The following is a 16,256-nucleotide window of genomic DNA, read 5'->3' as shown; positions in this document are numbered from 1 at the left end:
TAGCCTGGGCGAATGGATGTCTGAAACTTTGGAAAAATGACCATTTTCCCTTCCTTTTAACTTGGTTTCTGGATCCAACAAATAACCATCAAAACCTATAGAATCATGGATGAATCTTCCATATTTAAAAAAAACATTAGTAAATGTACGATAAATAAAACAACTAGAAAGAAGGGAAGTTTATAAGAAAACTATTACGATCAAAAGATAAGTGCTACATTTTAATCCCAAAAATAACTAAATTATGGCACTTATCAATGTTGAACAACTTTTTGGACAAGTTAGTTTTGTGTGATTGAATTAGACCTTAAATCTAAATTCTAATTAAGAGGTTGATTGTTTGAATTTTATAATAATTTTTTTCGCTAGATTATAAAAACTGAAGATGTTTGATCAAATCAATTGAATGAACTAATCTAAGATATAAATTATGAATGCACAATTTTTCTTTTTATAACTATTTTATCCTTTTTCACTTATTGTAGAATAGGATTGTAAAGAAATCTAATCCTTGGGATGGGACTCCACAAAATCACAATTTACAATTTCAATATACATGCATTCAATATGGTGAACAATTCACACTATCAAAATGCACTTGCTTAATATATGCATTAGTATTGCCACCATTTATATATGCACTTTGACAATGACCAAAGTGCTTCAATCCATCTAGAGGCCTTTAAGGAAACCCAGAGCAACTGCATCGGTATGCCTGGGAAGCAATTGCGAGGCGGAAGCAACATGCTTCAGTAGCAATTCTTGATACTGCAGGTCAATAAACGTTGCACCCGAGGAAACTGTTGCTTCTCAAAGCAACGCTGCTTTCTCTTATAAAACTAAAGAAAAAAAAAGTACAAATTAAAATATTATTTTAATATGTGTAACAGATATATTTGTTACAAAATATCATTTCAATGGCAAAATAGTAATGAATATATTTCAACGGCTGAAATTTGTGTTGTTAGTATTTCTTGCAATATAAAGAGAGTGGAATTCAATTTTTTTTATACAACCAACACCTGTAAATTGTGTCATTTCATTCTAAAAAATTCTCAACTTCTACTTTGATTTATTTTCATTTAATGGATTCAAACCAAAATTCCTCCGATATGAATATGTGGTTTAATTTTATGTCAAATTCTCACGGATCCAAATTTGTAAAATTTCTCAAATTTACCAAATTCATAAAATAATCCAAATTTAAATATGACAAATTTTTTATATCATGTACTCTCATTTCATCCATATCAATTTTTTATGTATCAATCACCACCAATTAATCCTTCTATAAATCAAGACTGTTCAATGAGTACCAATAACGGATAATATAATGAAAGATGTCACACTATCAAATTTCGTATCAAAATCTTAAATTCTATCATTTTTCATCCAAATTGGATCCAGAGACAAAGCCAATAATAAATCTTTGGGGTGACCAATCATATATATATATATATGAAGAAAAACAAAACAAAAATATATGAAGAAGTGATATGAAAGAAAAATAGTTGTTAGTTTGTTTAAAATATCAAACAATCAATACATTATACAATGTTTGCAATTGTGCTTACCACTTTCTGGTTGTTGGATTGCTTGCCCATATCCAATTAATTAACCAAAAAGAAAAAGAAACATTGTGCTTACTACACGATCGAGAAAAAGTTAATAAATAATTTTTAATTCACAAATTATTTGTAATACAATAATATGAAGGAACTAATAAAGTCTTGGAAACAATTGAGAGACCCAATTGAGATATTTTTAAGCAATTAGAGAATTTCAACTTTTTAATAATTAAGGGACTAAATTGAAATTGTAATTATAATTAAAGGACTAATTATATAAGTAAGTCTGAAAAAATACTATAACATTGATACTTAAATATTTTATCTAAAAAAAATATAATTATCTCTACAAAAATATAAAAGAAAATATAATATTTATAAAAAAAAACGTGAAAGAATGACATTATCTTTACAATAACAGCTATAAAAGGATAATAAAATATATTTTTAAATATTTACATATTAAAATTTTAAAGTAAAAAAAATCCAATGGCCCCCCACCCCCACCTTAAACTTAAATTCATGCTTGATTGAAAAATATTGAGGTCAATAAAGAAGGAAAGGAGAAGAAAAATATTGAGGTCAATAAAGAAGGAAAGGAGAAGAAGAAGCATCTTAAACAAAAACAAAGATCATACTTCTCCATAAATGTAAGATGAATCTCTGGCTGACTCATGACTACATGTTTTGAAGAATGTAATTATGGGGTAATCCAAAAAAAGTCAAATTTTTGGTTAAAAATTACAATAATTATCGTGATTAGCATTGGAATCCGAAAGAAACATCACAGCTAAAACATTGATAGCAAAAGATCAATGGAACATGCTAAAATTAAATTTTTTAACATGCTACAAACAAGACTCTAAAAAAATTATTACTCTACGGTGTTGCTAAAGATGAACTTTAACTATTCATTTCTTAAAAGAACACTACATGAGGTTGGTAAACAAAATGTTGCAATATCTTGAATTAATGTCCAAAATTAGGAATTAGAGAGAAATCACCAATCACGTTTAAGAAGACAGACACCAAAATTTGCTTATGCTTCTCACGTGAATGATGAAATTATAAAATTTTAAAAAAGGAAATTAAATTAATCTGAAATACAATATAAGGATTTTGAGGTGATTTTTAATCCTTTAAAAAATCTTGATAATCTGTACAATTATGATGAAAACGAGATGGCTTATGAAAAATTATATAAAGTTTAAGCCTAACCTAATTATCAACTTCAAGACGTAAATTTGATCTATATATTTACATAATACAAGTAATTTTTAATGTGATTTAAAAATTTACTATGTAAATAAGACCTTTTAAATACGTTAATAACCCTGCTTATAATTATCATTTTACTGAAAAGTTTTTGGAAAAATAATAAATGTTCTTTTTGAAAATAAAACCAAACACACTTCTAGAAGTTAGAGTGAATATACCCGTTAGGTAAAATAAATTCATAGCCTCAATATTAAACAACCCGTTAGGAATATTTTAAACCACTGTTTAAAAGAATGATTTTATTTATAGGAGAGGACCTGCAATTCTACAAATGACCCAAATTGTAGGGTAACGCATGACTCCTGGATGGTTGCATTGGGTGTAGACTGAAGTTGGGAGCCTTTGATAAAATTAAAAAAGGAAATAAAATGATGGGGGGTCTTATATAGGAGAAGAAATTTATTTGCCAAAGATCAAAGTCAAGAAAGCTATTTGCCAACAGTAAAAATAATAAATTAATTATTAAAATTATAATCTTAGGCCATTAGTTTTTAAAATTCAAAAGTGTTAATCATTTTAGTTCTTGATGACTAAGTAGGATTAATCCAGCAAAAAAAAAAAAAAAACAGTTTGACTTCTTAATTTTTTTATCTGTATTTGACTTCTTAATTTAATTTCTTGATCACTTTTGATATCTTTCAAGTTATAATGGGACTTTTTTTAACATAGTTAACATGGTACTTAATTAACTTTGTTATGTTAGTCAATTTAGTTTCTAATGCTAAGAACTAAAATAATTTGTAATTTTAAAAAATAAGAATGAAATTGAGTGTCTTTGTTAATTTATAGGCTAAACTGACTATTCTTGAGTTTTATTAATTTAATTCTTAGCTATATTCAAGAACATAATTGAGAACTATAAGTTTTATTAGGTCTTATTGACAACTATAAGTTATTTCAATTCAATTCCAAATATTAGATGTATAAATTTCATTTCTAGCTTTTTAAAACAATTAATCATTTTTATTTTTTCTCCTTGATTTTTTTTAAATAAAACTTTATTAAAAGAGCTTAGAAACTTCTAGAAAAATTAATACAAACAAAGTTAGCTATGAATGCATTAGAAATAAATGCAGGCGCTACATCAAAAACAGGAATTGAAAACTGTAAATCCAGCCCAAATTTTGCCAAGGCATCACCAACCTGTGATTTAGAGTTAATGGCATTTACTACCGTTGGTGAATAATTTTATTTATTTTTATCACATTAAGAACTGATTTGGTGGGGGCTTAAGCCTCTCCAATACACCAAAAAAAGGAAAAAAAATTAATCAATAATCGAAAATATTAACTCACTTTGGGTGCCTTAATTATAGCATTTAAGTTAATAAATAAATGGGAATCATTCAATATTACATTTTAATGCTTAATTTTTTAAGGGTAAGAAGTTATTTTCGTCCTTAAATGTGTAGAACATTGATAAATTTACCCCTGAAAAATTAAAATTAAAATTTTAGTTTCCAAAAGTAAAAAAAAAAAAGCATACGTAGCACATTCAGAAATTTACCAGCACTCTGCTCAAGGACGAAAATGACTATTCATCTTCTCCTTTTTTAATCGTTGCAAGTATAACATTACGATAAAAAAAAAGGAAAACAAGCATAAGTTATAACAAACACAATAATAATCATAATATTGATTAATAAGCATAATATGTGTTGTTTTGAAATTTCTATTGTAATAGCATGAAGTAGAGACAAAATCAAGTTGAGTCTCATTTTTTTGTAAGGATTAACTTAATGGTTGTGCATTTTTGTTTGAGTCTCATGTTTTGGACAAAGTACTATCAGAACAATAAACAGATTATGCTTATTAATTAATATTATATTTATTATTACCTTTGTTCTAACTTATGGTTATTTTTTCAATTTTTTAAGTGTTTATTATAATGTTATACAATGATTAAAAAAGGAGGAAAAAATGAAGATTAAATTATATTTTAAGTAAATAGTCATTTTCGTTCCTGAATGTGTAGAGCACTGATAAATTTGTTCCTAAATGTGTCACATAAACTCTTTCATTAACGGACAAAAGTTAACGGATAAATAAATACGTTACATTTACTAAAATTTAAATTTTCGTCTTTCGGAAATGAATTTATCTGTGCTTTATACATTCAGAAACGAAAATGTCTATCTATCCTTTTTTAATGACTTAATTATATTGGGTATAAAATGAAATTTGTTATATAAAATATTTTTTCAAAAATAACATTCTTTATTTTGATATCAACTTTGTTAACCATTATTAGAGTAGTGTTGGAAATTCATTCCCTAAACACACTTCTTCAGGCAAGGACAAAGCCATGATGGAATAATAAGGGGGGGGGGGGGTTTGTTCTTTTTTTAAATTTTAGTCTTCAAATTTTAATTTTGGTCTAAGTTTTACATCTGTACACGTTTATTTTATTTTTATATATATTAATTAATTAAACTATATCTTAAAATGAATATCATATGTTTAGAGTTTAATTGGACCAAAATAAAAGAAATAATATATATATAAAATTGATAAATGAATCAAAATTTTGATTGTTTAAATATGGAGACTAAATCACAGAGGATCAAAATCATAAATCATGAAAAAAGAATCAAAATTACAATTTAATTCAAATAAAATCTGTCCAATAAATATATATGCATCAATTTTAATATAAATTATTATAAAAATAATATAATTGTCTCGTGCTCATATATATATATATATATATATATATATATATATATATATATATATATATATATATATATATAAATTGTTTTTTATTATATCAAATAGGTTAAAGACTTAATTTTAATTTACTAGCTTGCTTTTTTTCCTTTCAAGAATGATGAATAATAAATTAAATAAAAAAATATGAAATAACTATAAATATTTGTCTATATCGTGTAGTTGATTTTTAAAATTACCGACCAGCCATGTCAAGAGTGTTTTTGGGCACTAGCTACTGTGGACTGATTGGTTTCAACTGCAAACAAATTAGGGGAAATTCTTTCTCTACCAATCATTTTTCTTTTATACCCAACAAATTATGTGAAATATCAAATTTGACCTTCACTTAAAAGCTGATATACACCATCCACTATGCACTCATCCTCTCAGTCACCAAATTTTCATATTTGTGCCTCTTCTCCTTCTCCATGCTTCCTCTGTAAGTCTCTTCCTATCCTTGTGTTGTATTCAATTCGTGTTTCCTCTGTGAGTGTCTTATCCTCCACCGTTGAGTACCATTGTGTTATTGAGAGTGAGTGATTTTTTTTTCCATTGTATTTAATCCATACGAATTGTCGATCCGTATGAAACATGCAACATGATAATCCCTATGACCATACGAATTAATAATCTATATGAATCATATGAATTGTTCGCAGATGTAGAAAACTAACCCCTTCCGTCGTTACCACCATAACACCCACCACCACAACAACCACAAACTAAATAAACATGTAACTAATTACCGCAACAATGCATCTTGACAAAACCATCCACAACGGAAAGAGGAGCTCAACCAACATTCAAGAAAATGAATGATGTAAGAAGAAAAGGAAAAAGAAAATAATAAAGAAGAAGTAAAAAATGATAAAGTTGAATTTATTAAAAATATATTAGGTGTAAAGCAACTTAGGTGAAAAATAACCACAAATTAAGTTTCTTTTTTTAAAGTTTATTTTAATACAATTAACTCACAAAAAATTGAACCACATTAAAGGCCCATTGTCCCTGTCTATTATTTATTATTTAAACTATTCAAGAGAATACTTATCTCTTAAATGACAAAATAAATGACTGAATAATTAAAAAATCTATTCTTTTTTGACTGCCAAAGCCCCCCACTCTACAACATACATCCGTCCTTGCCTCCAAACACACACCAGCTAATTAATTGAAAATTTATTAAAAACTATATGATAAAAATCATTAAATATGATATGAAATTCACTATTTATCATTTTTAATAATTTTTAACCTATTGAAGAAAATATATTAATAAGAATAAGAATATAATTTTATCATTTTTGACCTATTAAGAAGAAAATTTCAATTTTTCACCTAAATATAAGAAAATTAAAATTTTACATTTTTAGTTCCTTAAAATTCTGTTTTAAAATTTTAAAAATTTAAATTTTTCATAAAAAAATCCAAACAATAAATTTTAGATTAAAAAAATTTAAATTCTTTAATAAATTACTTTTCTCAATTAAAATTCTCTATCCAAATATATTTATAGAAATAATGATAAGGAATTAATATAAGTATATTTTACTGTTAAGAAGTGGGCCAAGCTGGTGTTTGAAAATAATGGGCCGAATGACAAATCAGAATCCACTTCCCGGCTGAAGGATATTCTACTTCACCACAAGAAACAAAAAGAAACTCACGCGCGGACGAGTAGAGTGGGGAACCACGCGCCATTTGAGAAATCCAAAAGCCGAAGGAAAACGGCTTGACGTGATGACAGAGAGAAAAAACACTCTCTCCTCTGTCTGCTTTTAAAAGAAGTGTACCTTAAATAACAAACACTGCGGGTCCCACCCTCGTCCCCCTGGGTCCCAGTCTCATTTTTCTCTAATCTCTATTTTTCCAAAGCAACAACCCAACGCGAGATGAAAATAAAAACGTATGATGTTTAAAGAAAAATATTATTTTTATATTAGAAAGCAAGTATAGACACCATATTTTTTTAGTATTTATTAAAAATTATGAACTTGTGAAAAAATTATTAAATAAGTAAAACTTGCAAAAAAAATTATAATTTTTAATCAATAATAAAAATAAATTTAAAATATATTATTAATATTTATTTATAATAAAATATTTTTTTGTTTATATAACAACTAAAAGTATAATATAAAAATCAAGGAAAATAAATATAAGATTTAATAATACTTGAAGAGAAATAAATACAAAAATTAAAACTGGTCTGAGCTTGTTATAGTTTAATATTATATAAAATATTAAAAATGAAAATTTTATCTTTTATATTTTAATAAAAAATAAATGTGATATAAACAAATTTATGTAAAATATTAAATGAATTGTTGTATGAAACACACTACATAGACACATTTGTTAATAGGGATTCAAACCTTTATTAAGCTGTAAGGACCTAATCCTGTTCGTATAATTGTCATATTTTGAAGAAGAATTAAAAATAGTATAATTAATAAAAATAAAAAAGCAAAAGCATGCAACCATAACTATCACCACCAATTGACAAAAAAAAAAAAACTATCACCACCAACAGCAACAGCAACAATTTGGTGAGAGAGAATTCTTCCTCCAGTTTGAGAGAGAGAGAGAGAGAGAGAGGGTGTTTGTTGTTGGTTGGCTTTGAATTAGTGGGAACAAACCCCATTATATCATATCATTACTTCAGTTTTCTCTCCTTCGTTTCAATGCTATTGCTGGGTCTGTATTATTTTGTTCCTTTTTCTCCTTACTATGACTTTGTTTCTTCTTTTCTCTTCTCTTTTTGTTTTATGGACCGTAGATCCCTCTTTTCTCTGAAAACATTGCCGAACAACTCTTGGGTTTTGTGGGTTTTGTCATTTCTCAAGCAATAATAAATACAACAAAATGTGTTTTTTTAATTAATTTAAGAGAGTGGATTTTGTGGATTTTCCTGTTTCTGTGAATAGTACCATTTTTTTTTCTTTTCAAGTCGGTTTTGATTGCATATGGAGTTAGTGTTTTGATGCTTCAAGAAACTATGTAGTTTCCTGATCTGCTAGGCCCCCATTTGTGATTTCCAAGTTGGGGTGGTGTTTTGTTGTTAAGGGTTTGCAATTTTGAGATTTTTTTAAGTAATATTTTTTTTCCGCTTTCAAGCACCAGCTATTGGCTTTTCTGTATATAGCATTTCTTTGTTGATTTGGTTTGGTGTGGTGGTTGTCTTTTAGTTACTAAAATAGAGCAAAGTGGGATTACTTGATTTTGTCATTGTTCCATTTTATGTTCTTCTGTTGGTGGTTGGTTTAAGACTTGTCTTGGTTACTTTCATCATCTTGTTTGTTGGTAAATAGTTATTTATTGAAATTTAAGTTAGAATAAATGAAGCTAGTGTTGAATGAACTTGTGGTTTTATTTGCAGGGACTTTTTAACTGGAAGTCTTTTGTGTGATGCTATCTGATATTGGGACATGGAGAGGGTTGCAGAGCCGACGGTACTTCCTCGAACCTTGCCTATCCTGGTTGAGGTATCGAACTCGTGCACAGTTGCTGCTAGAGATTCCAGTCAGAGACTAAATCGCCAGGAGGTTTCGGGTGTTGGTGGGATTTCGCTGAGAGAAGTGAATCAAATGTCCAGAACAAGGGATGTGCGTGTTCCTATTACACATCTGGCCTCCCTCAGAGAAGTGGCTCAGTTAACGAATGCGCGGATATATTTGGTGCAAGAAGATACGGGATTCGATGCTCGATCCTCTGAAGAATCCCTCACCTTTGAGCCTACTATGGCATGGAAAGGAAATGGCTCTTCACCAGAAGAAGCCAAAGAATTCGTGCCCGATGTTGAGACATTGAAGGGGAGCAGTGATTCATTTGAGGATGGTGGTTTGAGTTTATTTGCTGGTGCTAGTCATCCCCCTGAACCTGTTGATACAGATCTAATGAGAATGGTTTTTGTACCGATAGGTCAAAACAAATCTGAGGCTGGATGCTTAATTAAGAACTTGCCCACAAAGGGCCCTTTCCTGGAAGATCTCTCAATTCGTGTTCCTGCAAAGAAACCAAGTCCAGCTGTTCTTTCCTCTGAAGAAAGTCTTGTTGAAGAACTAAATGGTATAGGGACCTTATCATTTTTGGGTCCTCGGGCATCACAGAATACTGAGAACTCTATCCTCCTTCTGGATGCTGAGGAAAAAGAATGTGTTTGGGATGCTTCTTTGCCTCCTAGTGGCAATGTCAGTCCACTTAGTAGTATTGATAGTATCGGTGTTGTCACTGCGATGAGCATTGCTAATAGTTGTGCTAGTACATATCGGAGTGATGCAGTGACTAGTGATGGCATGCTTAGTTTAGACAGGAACTGTGACAGTACTAAAGGGAGTGTAAGGGGGGATTCACTAGAGAGTGCTAAAACTAGTGTTAGTCGGCCAAGTGATAGCAGTGGCCTCAGCGATGACAGCAACTGGAGCAACATTACTGGTAGCGCCAATAAGCCTCACAAAGGAAATGATCCTAGGTGGAAGGCTATCCTTGCCATCCGATTACGGGATGGGATTTTGGGCATGAGTCATTTTAGGTTACTCAAACGACTAGGATGTGGTGATATTGGAAGTGTGTATCTCTCAGAGCTGAGTGGAACTAGGTGTTATTTTGCAATGAAAGTTATGGATAAGGCATCGCTAGCAAGCAGAAAGAAGCTGACTAGAGCACAGACAGAGAGGGAGATATTGCAGTTGCTGGACCATCCGTTTCTACCAACTTTGTATACACATTTTGAGACTGACCGATTCTTGTGTTTGGTAATGGAATATTGTCCGGGCGGTGATCTTCACACTTTACGGCAGCGACAACCTGGGAAACATTTCTCAGAATATGCTGCACGGTATGCTGTATATTTGCATAATTTGTTTCCTTTACCTAAGCTTTTTTTAATTACTTTCCATCCTGAAGATCTGCTTTGGACTACGGTGACCGACTTTTCTATGTATTTGTGTCTTATATGTGCCTGAATTCAAATGTCAATGCTGTAATGTAATTACCTTTTTTGCTTTTCATGAAGCTTTACCTAAACTAAAGAAATGTTAATTTTTGTAGCATTTAAAGAACAATTTCTTCAAAACAAAGGGGGAATTAAGGATTTGTAATTAATCTTCTTTACTTATTTATTTCTTTTGCTCATGCATTGAGGTGCAAACTTATTCAGAATCTTCAATGCCTGATTGTGTATTTCCCTAATTCATGGCTTTATCTTTTCCTTCTCTACAAGTTAACTTCCAATTCTGTTATTTCTAATTCTCTTTTGAGAGCTGTCTAAATTTGAACTCATTGTAGGCTTGAGTTATGCTAGTACTTGCTATACCTTCAAAACACAAACCATTTCTTATTCTGCTGAACATTTCAACAAGAATATTTCAAAAAGCATATTTGTTTTATTCTTCATTTCATTCAACCATGTTAAGTGATTCATGCATCATATTCATAATCAATGATGTGACTAGGCGGTGAACTGCATCTAGTTTGCATAAGGTCTCTTAACATGCTCTTTATTTTAATGAAAATATGAAATATGCTCATATATGTGTCTATCTAGTATTGTTAGATGGACCTGCCAACTACCTAGGGAACTATCTAACAAGTATCTTGCAGAAGTGGCGATTCTTACGAGAGTATTTCTGTTTTTGTATTATTTTTATACAGACTGATGTGTCTTCTTGCTTTAAAACTAAACATAATATTGAGGTGATCAGCCTTACAATTTTTTGTTTCTCATATACACAAAACTGGTGCATGATCATCTTGTTCTCCATATCATGCCTTTGCACTTGATACATTATTATTTGGCACCCAATCATCATAACGATTTACATTTTCATTTTCTCTACATATAGCTTTTATGCTGCGGAGGTCCTGCTTGCTCTTGAGTATCTTCACATGCTTGGAGTTGTGTATAGAGACCTCAAACCTGAAAATGTGTTGGTCCGAGATGATGGTCACATAATGCTTTCAGATTTTGATCTTTCCCTCAGATGTGCTGTTTCACCTACTCTTATTAGAACTTCCTATGATGGTGACCCTTCAAAACGGGCCGGTGGTGCATTCTGTGTTCAACCTGCATGTATTGAGCCATCATCAGTATGCATCCAACCTGCATGTTTTATTCCCCGGTTATTTCCTCAGAAAAACAAAAAGTCACGGAAGCCAAGAGCTGATCCTGGGTTGCCATCCAGCACACTTCCAGAGCTCGTTGCCGAGCCTACTCAAGCTCGATCTATGTCCTTTGTTGGCACTCATGAGTACCTTGCCCCAGAAATTATCAAAGGAGAAGGTCATGGAAGTGCAGTTGATTGGTGGACATTCGGAATTTTCTTGCATGAGCTATTATATGGTAAAACCCCATTCAAAGGGTCAGGGAACCGTGCTACGCTTTTCAATGTAGTTGGTCAGCAACTCAGGTTTCCCGAATCACCGGCAACCAGTTATGCCAGCAGGGATCTGATCCGTGGCTTGCTTGTGAAGGAGCCACAGCATCGTCTTGGGGTTAAAAGGGGAGCAACCGAGATCAAGCAGCATCCGTTCTTTGAAGGTGTGAACTGGGCGTTGATTAGGTGCAGCACACCGCCAGAAGTGCCGAGACCTGTGGAAAATGAAGTACCAGCAGGGAAGGTTGTTGGACCTGTTGATCCTGTTGGGGTTGGCAGCACTAGTAAGAGGATAGTAGGTACTGACAACATGAAGTCTGGGGGTAAATATCTGGACTTTGAGTTCTTTTAGTTTGAATTCCTCAATCTACTTTTTATTGTATTTGCCATTATTGGTCAGTTTCATGGGTGCTGCCCAGCATTACCGTGTTATCTCAGCTTACCTGTGCCTTTTAGTAAAACTCCATTTCAGTTGGAAATATGATACCTCAACTTTAGATTAGGTTCTTCTCCTTGTCTGATCCCATGATTCGTATGGATAATCCATAATGTAGTGTTTCTATACAGAATTTAAATACTTCTCTTGAAAATTATAATCTTTCTACATTTTTGGGCAAGATTTCTTCTGATGTTATCAGGTGCAGCTGATGGCATTGTTGTGTGATGTTCTTTCGTTCTGCCTATGATTATCATGGGAGTTAACATAGAATGCTCATAGAACAATGATAAGGAACAATCACAATTGGATTCAAAACTTCAAAGCAATTATAGACTGTTGAATTCTAGTGAGTTAAACAGGGTCAAGAGGCTACCTTGACTCATTCATTTTATTTATTTAGGAAAGCCTGGCTTATTATGCTTTGTATGAGTAGATTTTTCAGTTGAATCTTGGGTATGATAAAAACCCACACGACTTATGTTATTTCCTGTGGTTGTGTTAATGTTAGTATAAGATATCCTGCACGTTTTGTGAAATTTGATATAAATTATGTATTAAGACTTTTCACATTGAAAGGAAATAATTTCTTAATCACACGAACAAAATTTATGGTAACATTTCTTTCTTAACCACCGGCGACCTTTTTTTCCCTTTCTAATTTTCCCATTTGTAAGACTCAACAAATACAATATAAAAAGTGTGAAATCATTGAATTGATGTTAAAATGAAAAGGGTTTGAGTAATTCACGAAAGCAAAATAAGGGCCACATTTCACATAGCAGGCCTTTTCATTTTAATTATACAATCACTACTTTTCATGGTTTTTCCTTTGGTCCCCCCTCTACAACATTTGTTCTGCATGTGTGATAGATTCTTTGCGTGGAGATGAAAGGAGAGTTGTCAATATAATGTAGTCTTTTGTAGGTTTGTCACAGTTTGCTTATGTCCCATTATTTCTCTCTATTGTCCTTTCATGAAAACAGATGTTTCTGAAAGCTGCTACATAGTTTATGACAATGACATACCATTTCAAACCTGGACTAGAGTCAAGGTATGTTTGAATGGAGTAGAAGAAAAGAACAAAAAGGGATAATTTTTTCATTTTTAAGTTGAGAAAATTATTGAAAGTCACCAACCAACTACTTCTATAAACTCAAATAAACTTTTCTAAACTTTAATAGCTTGCTTATCCTTAAATATGGTTATGCTGTTGGCCATATTTTGCCATGCATATAATTACGATATGACTGGATCACTAAAATCCTTGATACATTATTTGGACTTAGGTCAACTTATTTACTTCATAGTAATATAGTATTTTTAAAATTCCCTATTTATTGGTACTTGCATTGCCTGCTTGGTTCAGGAAACTAGTTGGGCAGTTACCAAATTGGATCTTACTTGAGTAAACCCATTCCTTTTATGCGATAGTCAAATTTAGGGTAATTACTTTCTGCGCCTTATTTTTTGCTTCCTACACCTCCATAGTTTTTAATATCCCAAGATTACCCTTCTTCTATTGCAACTTCCTTCTTTATCCTAACTCTTGTTTCTTCTAATTAAATTTCATACCCCCTTACACAGTATCTACTGTCACCCTTCATTCACACCTTCTGTAGACGGCAAAGTCTATGTTTCAAGTAAGTTTGTAGGTTTTTTTTTTATCAACTTTTATTTCTGGATTTGCCCATCCATAATTCTCTTTTGTTTTTTGCCCTATGGATTTGCTTATCCAGAATTACTCAATTGGAAAGACATGTAGTCCGGATTACTCAATCTGAAATTGTGCTAACATAATTTTGGATTAGCCAATTCACAAGTCTTTTAACAATGTTCTGGTTTCTTGATTACTCAATCCAGAACAATTTTAAAAAGCTTCTGGGTTGACTTATCCAGATTATGTTTGTCAATATTCCAGATAGAATGTTTCTGGATCCTTCCGGATTTCAAGGTCCGTAAAAATGTTAGTTATATTCCAGAAAAGCAGTTCTGTAACAATGTTGATTTTAGTTTGTTTCCGGCAAAGCGCTTCCGTAATCTCATTACACTTCCAAATTTCATTACACGAAACAGGTCAATGACTTAATACACTTCCAAATCTCATTACCCAGAAAACTATATCCTGCGTAGTACAAAAGCGTCCCCAGAAACTATAAGCGTTTGTCCACCATTGTATAATAAACATAATACTAACGAACTACTTTTTGCATAAATATTGTCCGAACTGACATAACTCTACGGTTCCACACCACTATTGTTCCCATCTTCAGACAAATATCACAACACAAAAACCATAGTTGTAGTTAGTGTTAATATGTCCCCATTTAAGTATCAATCCACACCATATAATCCTATTGCCTAGTCATAAGCATATAGAGCTTTTATACCCTTGAAGCCGCAAAACATCACTTACGATAAGCACAGCAGTGACCAGTTATAAAATAAAACGATGCTTGCTGGGTTACATTGAAAAGGTATTTTTGTCCATTGAGATCATTTTGAGTTTCCTATAGGGTCCAGGAAGCAATTTGAAGGGAGTATCTCCAAAAACAATTAAAATAAAAATGACAGAACCAAGGGTTTTTCTTTGTGCACCCAGCAAAATTGTTGGTGCACCCAACAATAATATTGAAGTGACAAAAATGCCCTTCAGTAAGAATTTAAAAAAGCTCTCTCCCTCACTCCCTCTTCAACGTGCTGTTGTTGCTACTATTCATCTCTTCCTTTGTGCATCCAGAGTTCCACCGTTGGGCTGTGAATCAATGTGAGTCCCTCTATTGTCGCCCTCCGTTGTTGTTGCCTTGTCAATGACAGCCTTGTCATTGTCTCTGTCATAAGTGTCACGCTCCCTACCCCTCTAGTGGTGTGGTTGTTTTGTGGGTTGGGAAATCCGTATAACGCATATGTATTGATCAATCCGTATAACGCATATGTATTGATCAATCCGTATGTGTTATACGGATTTCTCTATCCGTAATTTTTTTATAATTTAAAATTAAAAGAAATAGTTATTTTTTTAAAATTATAAATATATTAATATATTTCTTATAAAAATTAATTTGTAAAAAAATATTTTGGAGACATTTTTTGGTTTATTTATTTAATTAATTATATTTGTTTTTTGAAGTTGTTTTTTAATAAAGAAGTTAAGTAGTTTGTTTATTTTTGAAACAATGTATATATATATATATATATATATATATATATATATATATATATATATATATATATATATATATATGTTATTTTGATTTAATATATTTGTTAAAAATACAAGTAATTTATTTATATTTGGTATTATAAGATATATTTATAATTTTTTTATATATGATAAATTCCAAATTTTAATTAGTATATACTTCACAATTTAGTTTAATAAGAAAATGTAAATTTGTAAATTATAATTTTTTTATTGATATAGTGGTATATAATATTACATTTATAGTATTAAATATTTATATAAATAGTGTTTTGAATTGTTTGGAAGTATAAAATTCAAATTTTTTCATTAGTTAAAAAAATTAAAATTATTGTGATAATAATTTGTTGAACTCTATCTATTTGAAAAAGTTATTTCTATATTCATTTATGAATATATAAAACTAATAAAAAAGATATTTAAAAAATAAATAATTTTTTATTTATGAATTATTAAATAGGAATTGATTGAAGTATTGTTTGAATTTTGACATAAATTGTTATGATTGTTTAAATGTGTAGATTATGGTTAGAACCAGAGGTTTGGGTCAGGCTTTAGGAAGGGTTATAGGAAGAGCCCCGGGGAGAGAAGTAAATCGTGATTTAGATGAAGCTTCCCAACGACGAAGGCCCACAACATCTGCATGTAGGCAATGGGAAGCTGCACTTGTTGCTGAGGATGTTCAGC

The 16,256-nt window shown here is 31.0% G+C and overlaps 1 protein-coding gene across 3 annotated transcripts; it reads left to right on the top strand.

The window, feature by feature from the left end:
* The first annotated feature begins 8,065 nt into the window (after positions 1–8,065).
* LOC100803708 (serine/threonine-protein kinase D6PK) lies at positions 8,066–12,521 on the top strand. Of its 3 annotated transcripts, none has more exons than XM_006583461.4 (3): positions 8,066–8,254; positions 8,937–10,394; positions 11,401–12,521. In XM_006583461.4, exons 2-3 carry the CDS (start codon positions 8,986–8,988, stop codon positions 12,281–12,283), a joined length of 2,292 nt encoding a protein of 763 aa, XP_006583524.1. In that variant the 5' UTR covers positions 8,066–8,254; positions 8,937–8,985; the 3' UTR covers positions 12,284–12,521. The 3 variants fall into 3 exon arrangements, with proteins under 3 accessions (XP_006583524.1, XP_006583525.1, XP_040872934.1); XM_006583462.4 differs by lacking the exon at positions 8,066–8,254 and adding an exon at positions 8,267–8,860; XM_041017000.1 differs by lacking the exon at positions 8,066–8,254 and having other exon boundaries at positions 8,869–10,394.
* Positions 12,522–16,256: the final 3,735 nt, after the last annotated feature.

This window comes from Glycine max, chromosome 7 (assembly GCF_000004515.6).
Source record: "Glycine max cultivar Williams 82 chromosome 7, Glycine_max_v4.0, whole genome shotgun sequence".
NCBI classification, from domain to species: Eukaryota; Viridiplantae; Streptophyta; class Magnoliopsida; order Fabales; family Fabaceae; genus Glycine; species Glycine max.
Note: the sequence above shows the minus strand (reverse complement) of the source record. Positions and strands in the feature narration are given on the sequence as shown.

Bases quoted from the DNA above. Each gene is read 5' to 3' on its own strand.
- LOC100803708 (XM_006583461.4), top strand. From the start codon at position 8,986: ATGGAGAGGGTTGCAGAGCCGACGGTACTTCCTCGAACCTTGCCTATC. The intron at 10,395-11,400 runs GTATGCTGTATA...CTCTACATATAG, and splicing joins TTCTCAGAATATGCTGCACG to CTTTTATGCTGCGGAGGTCC.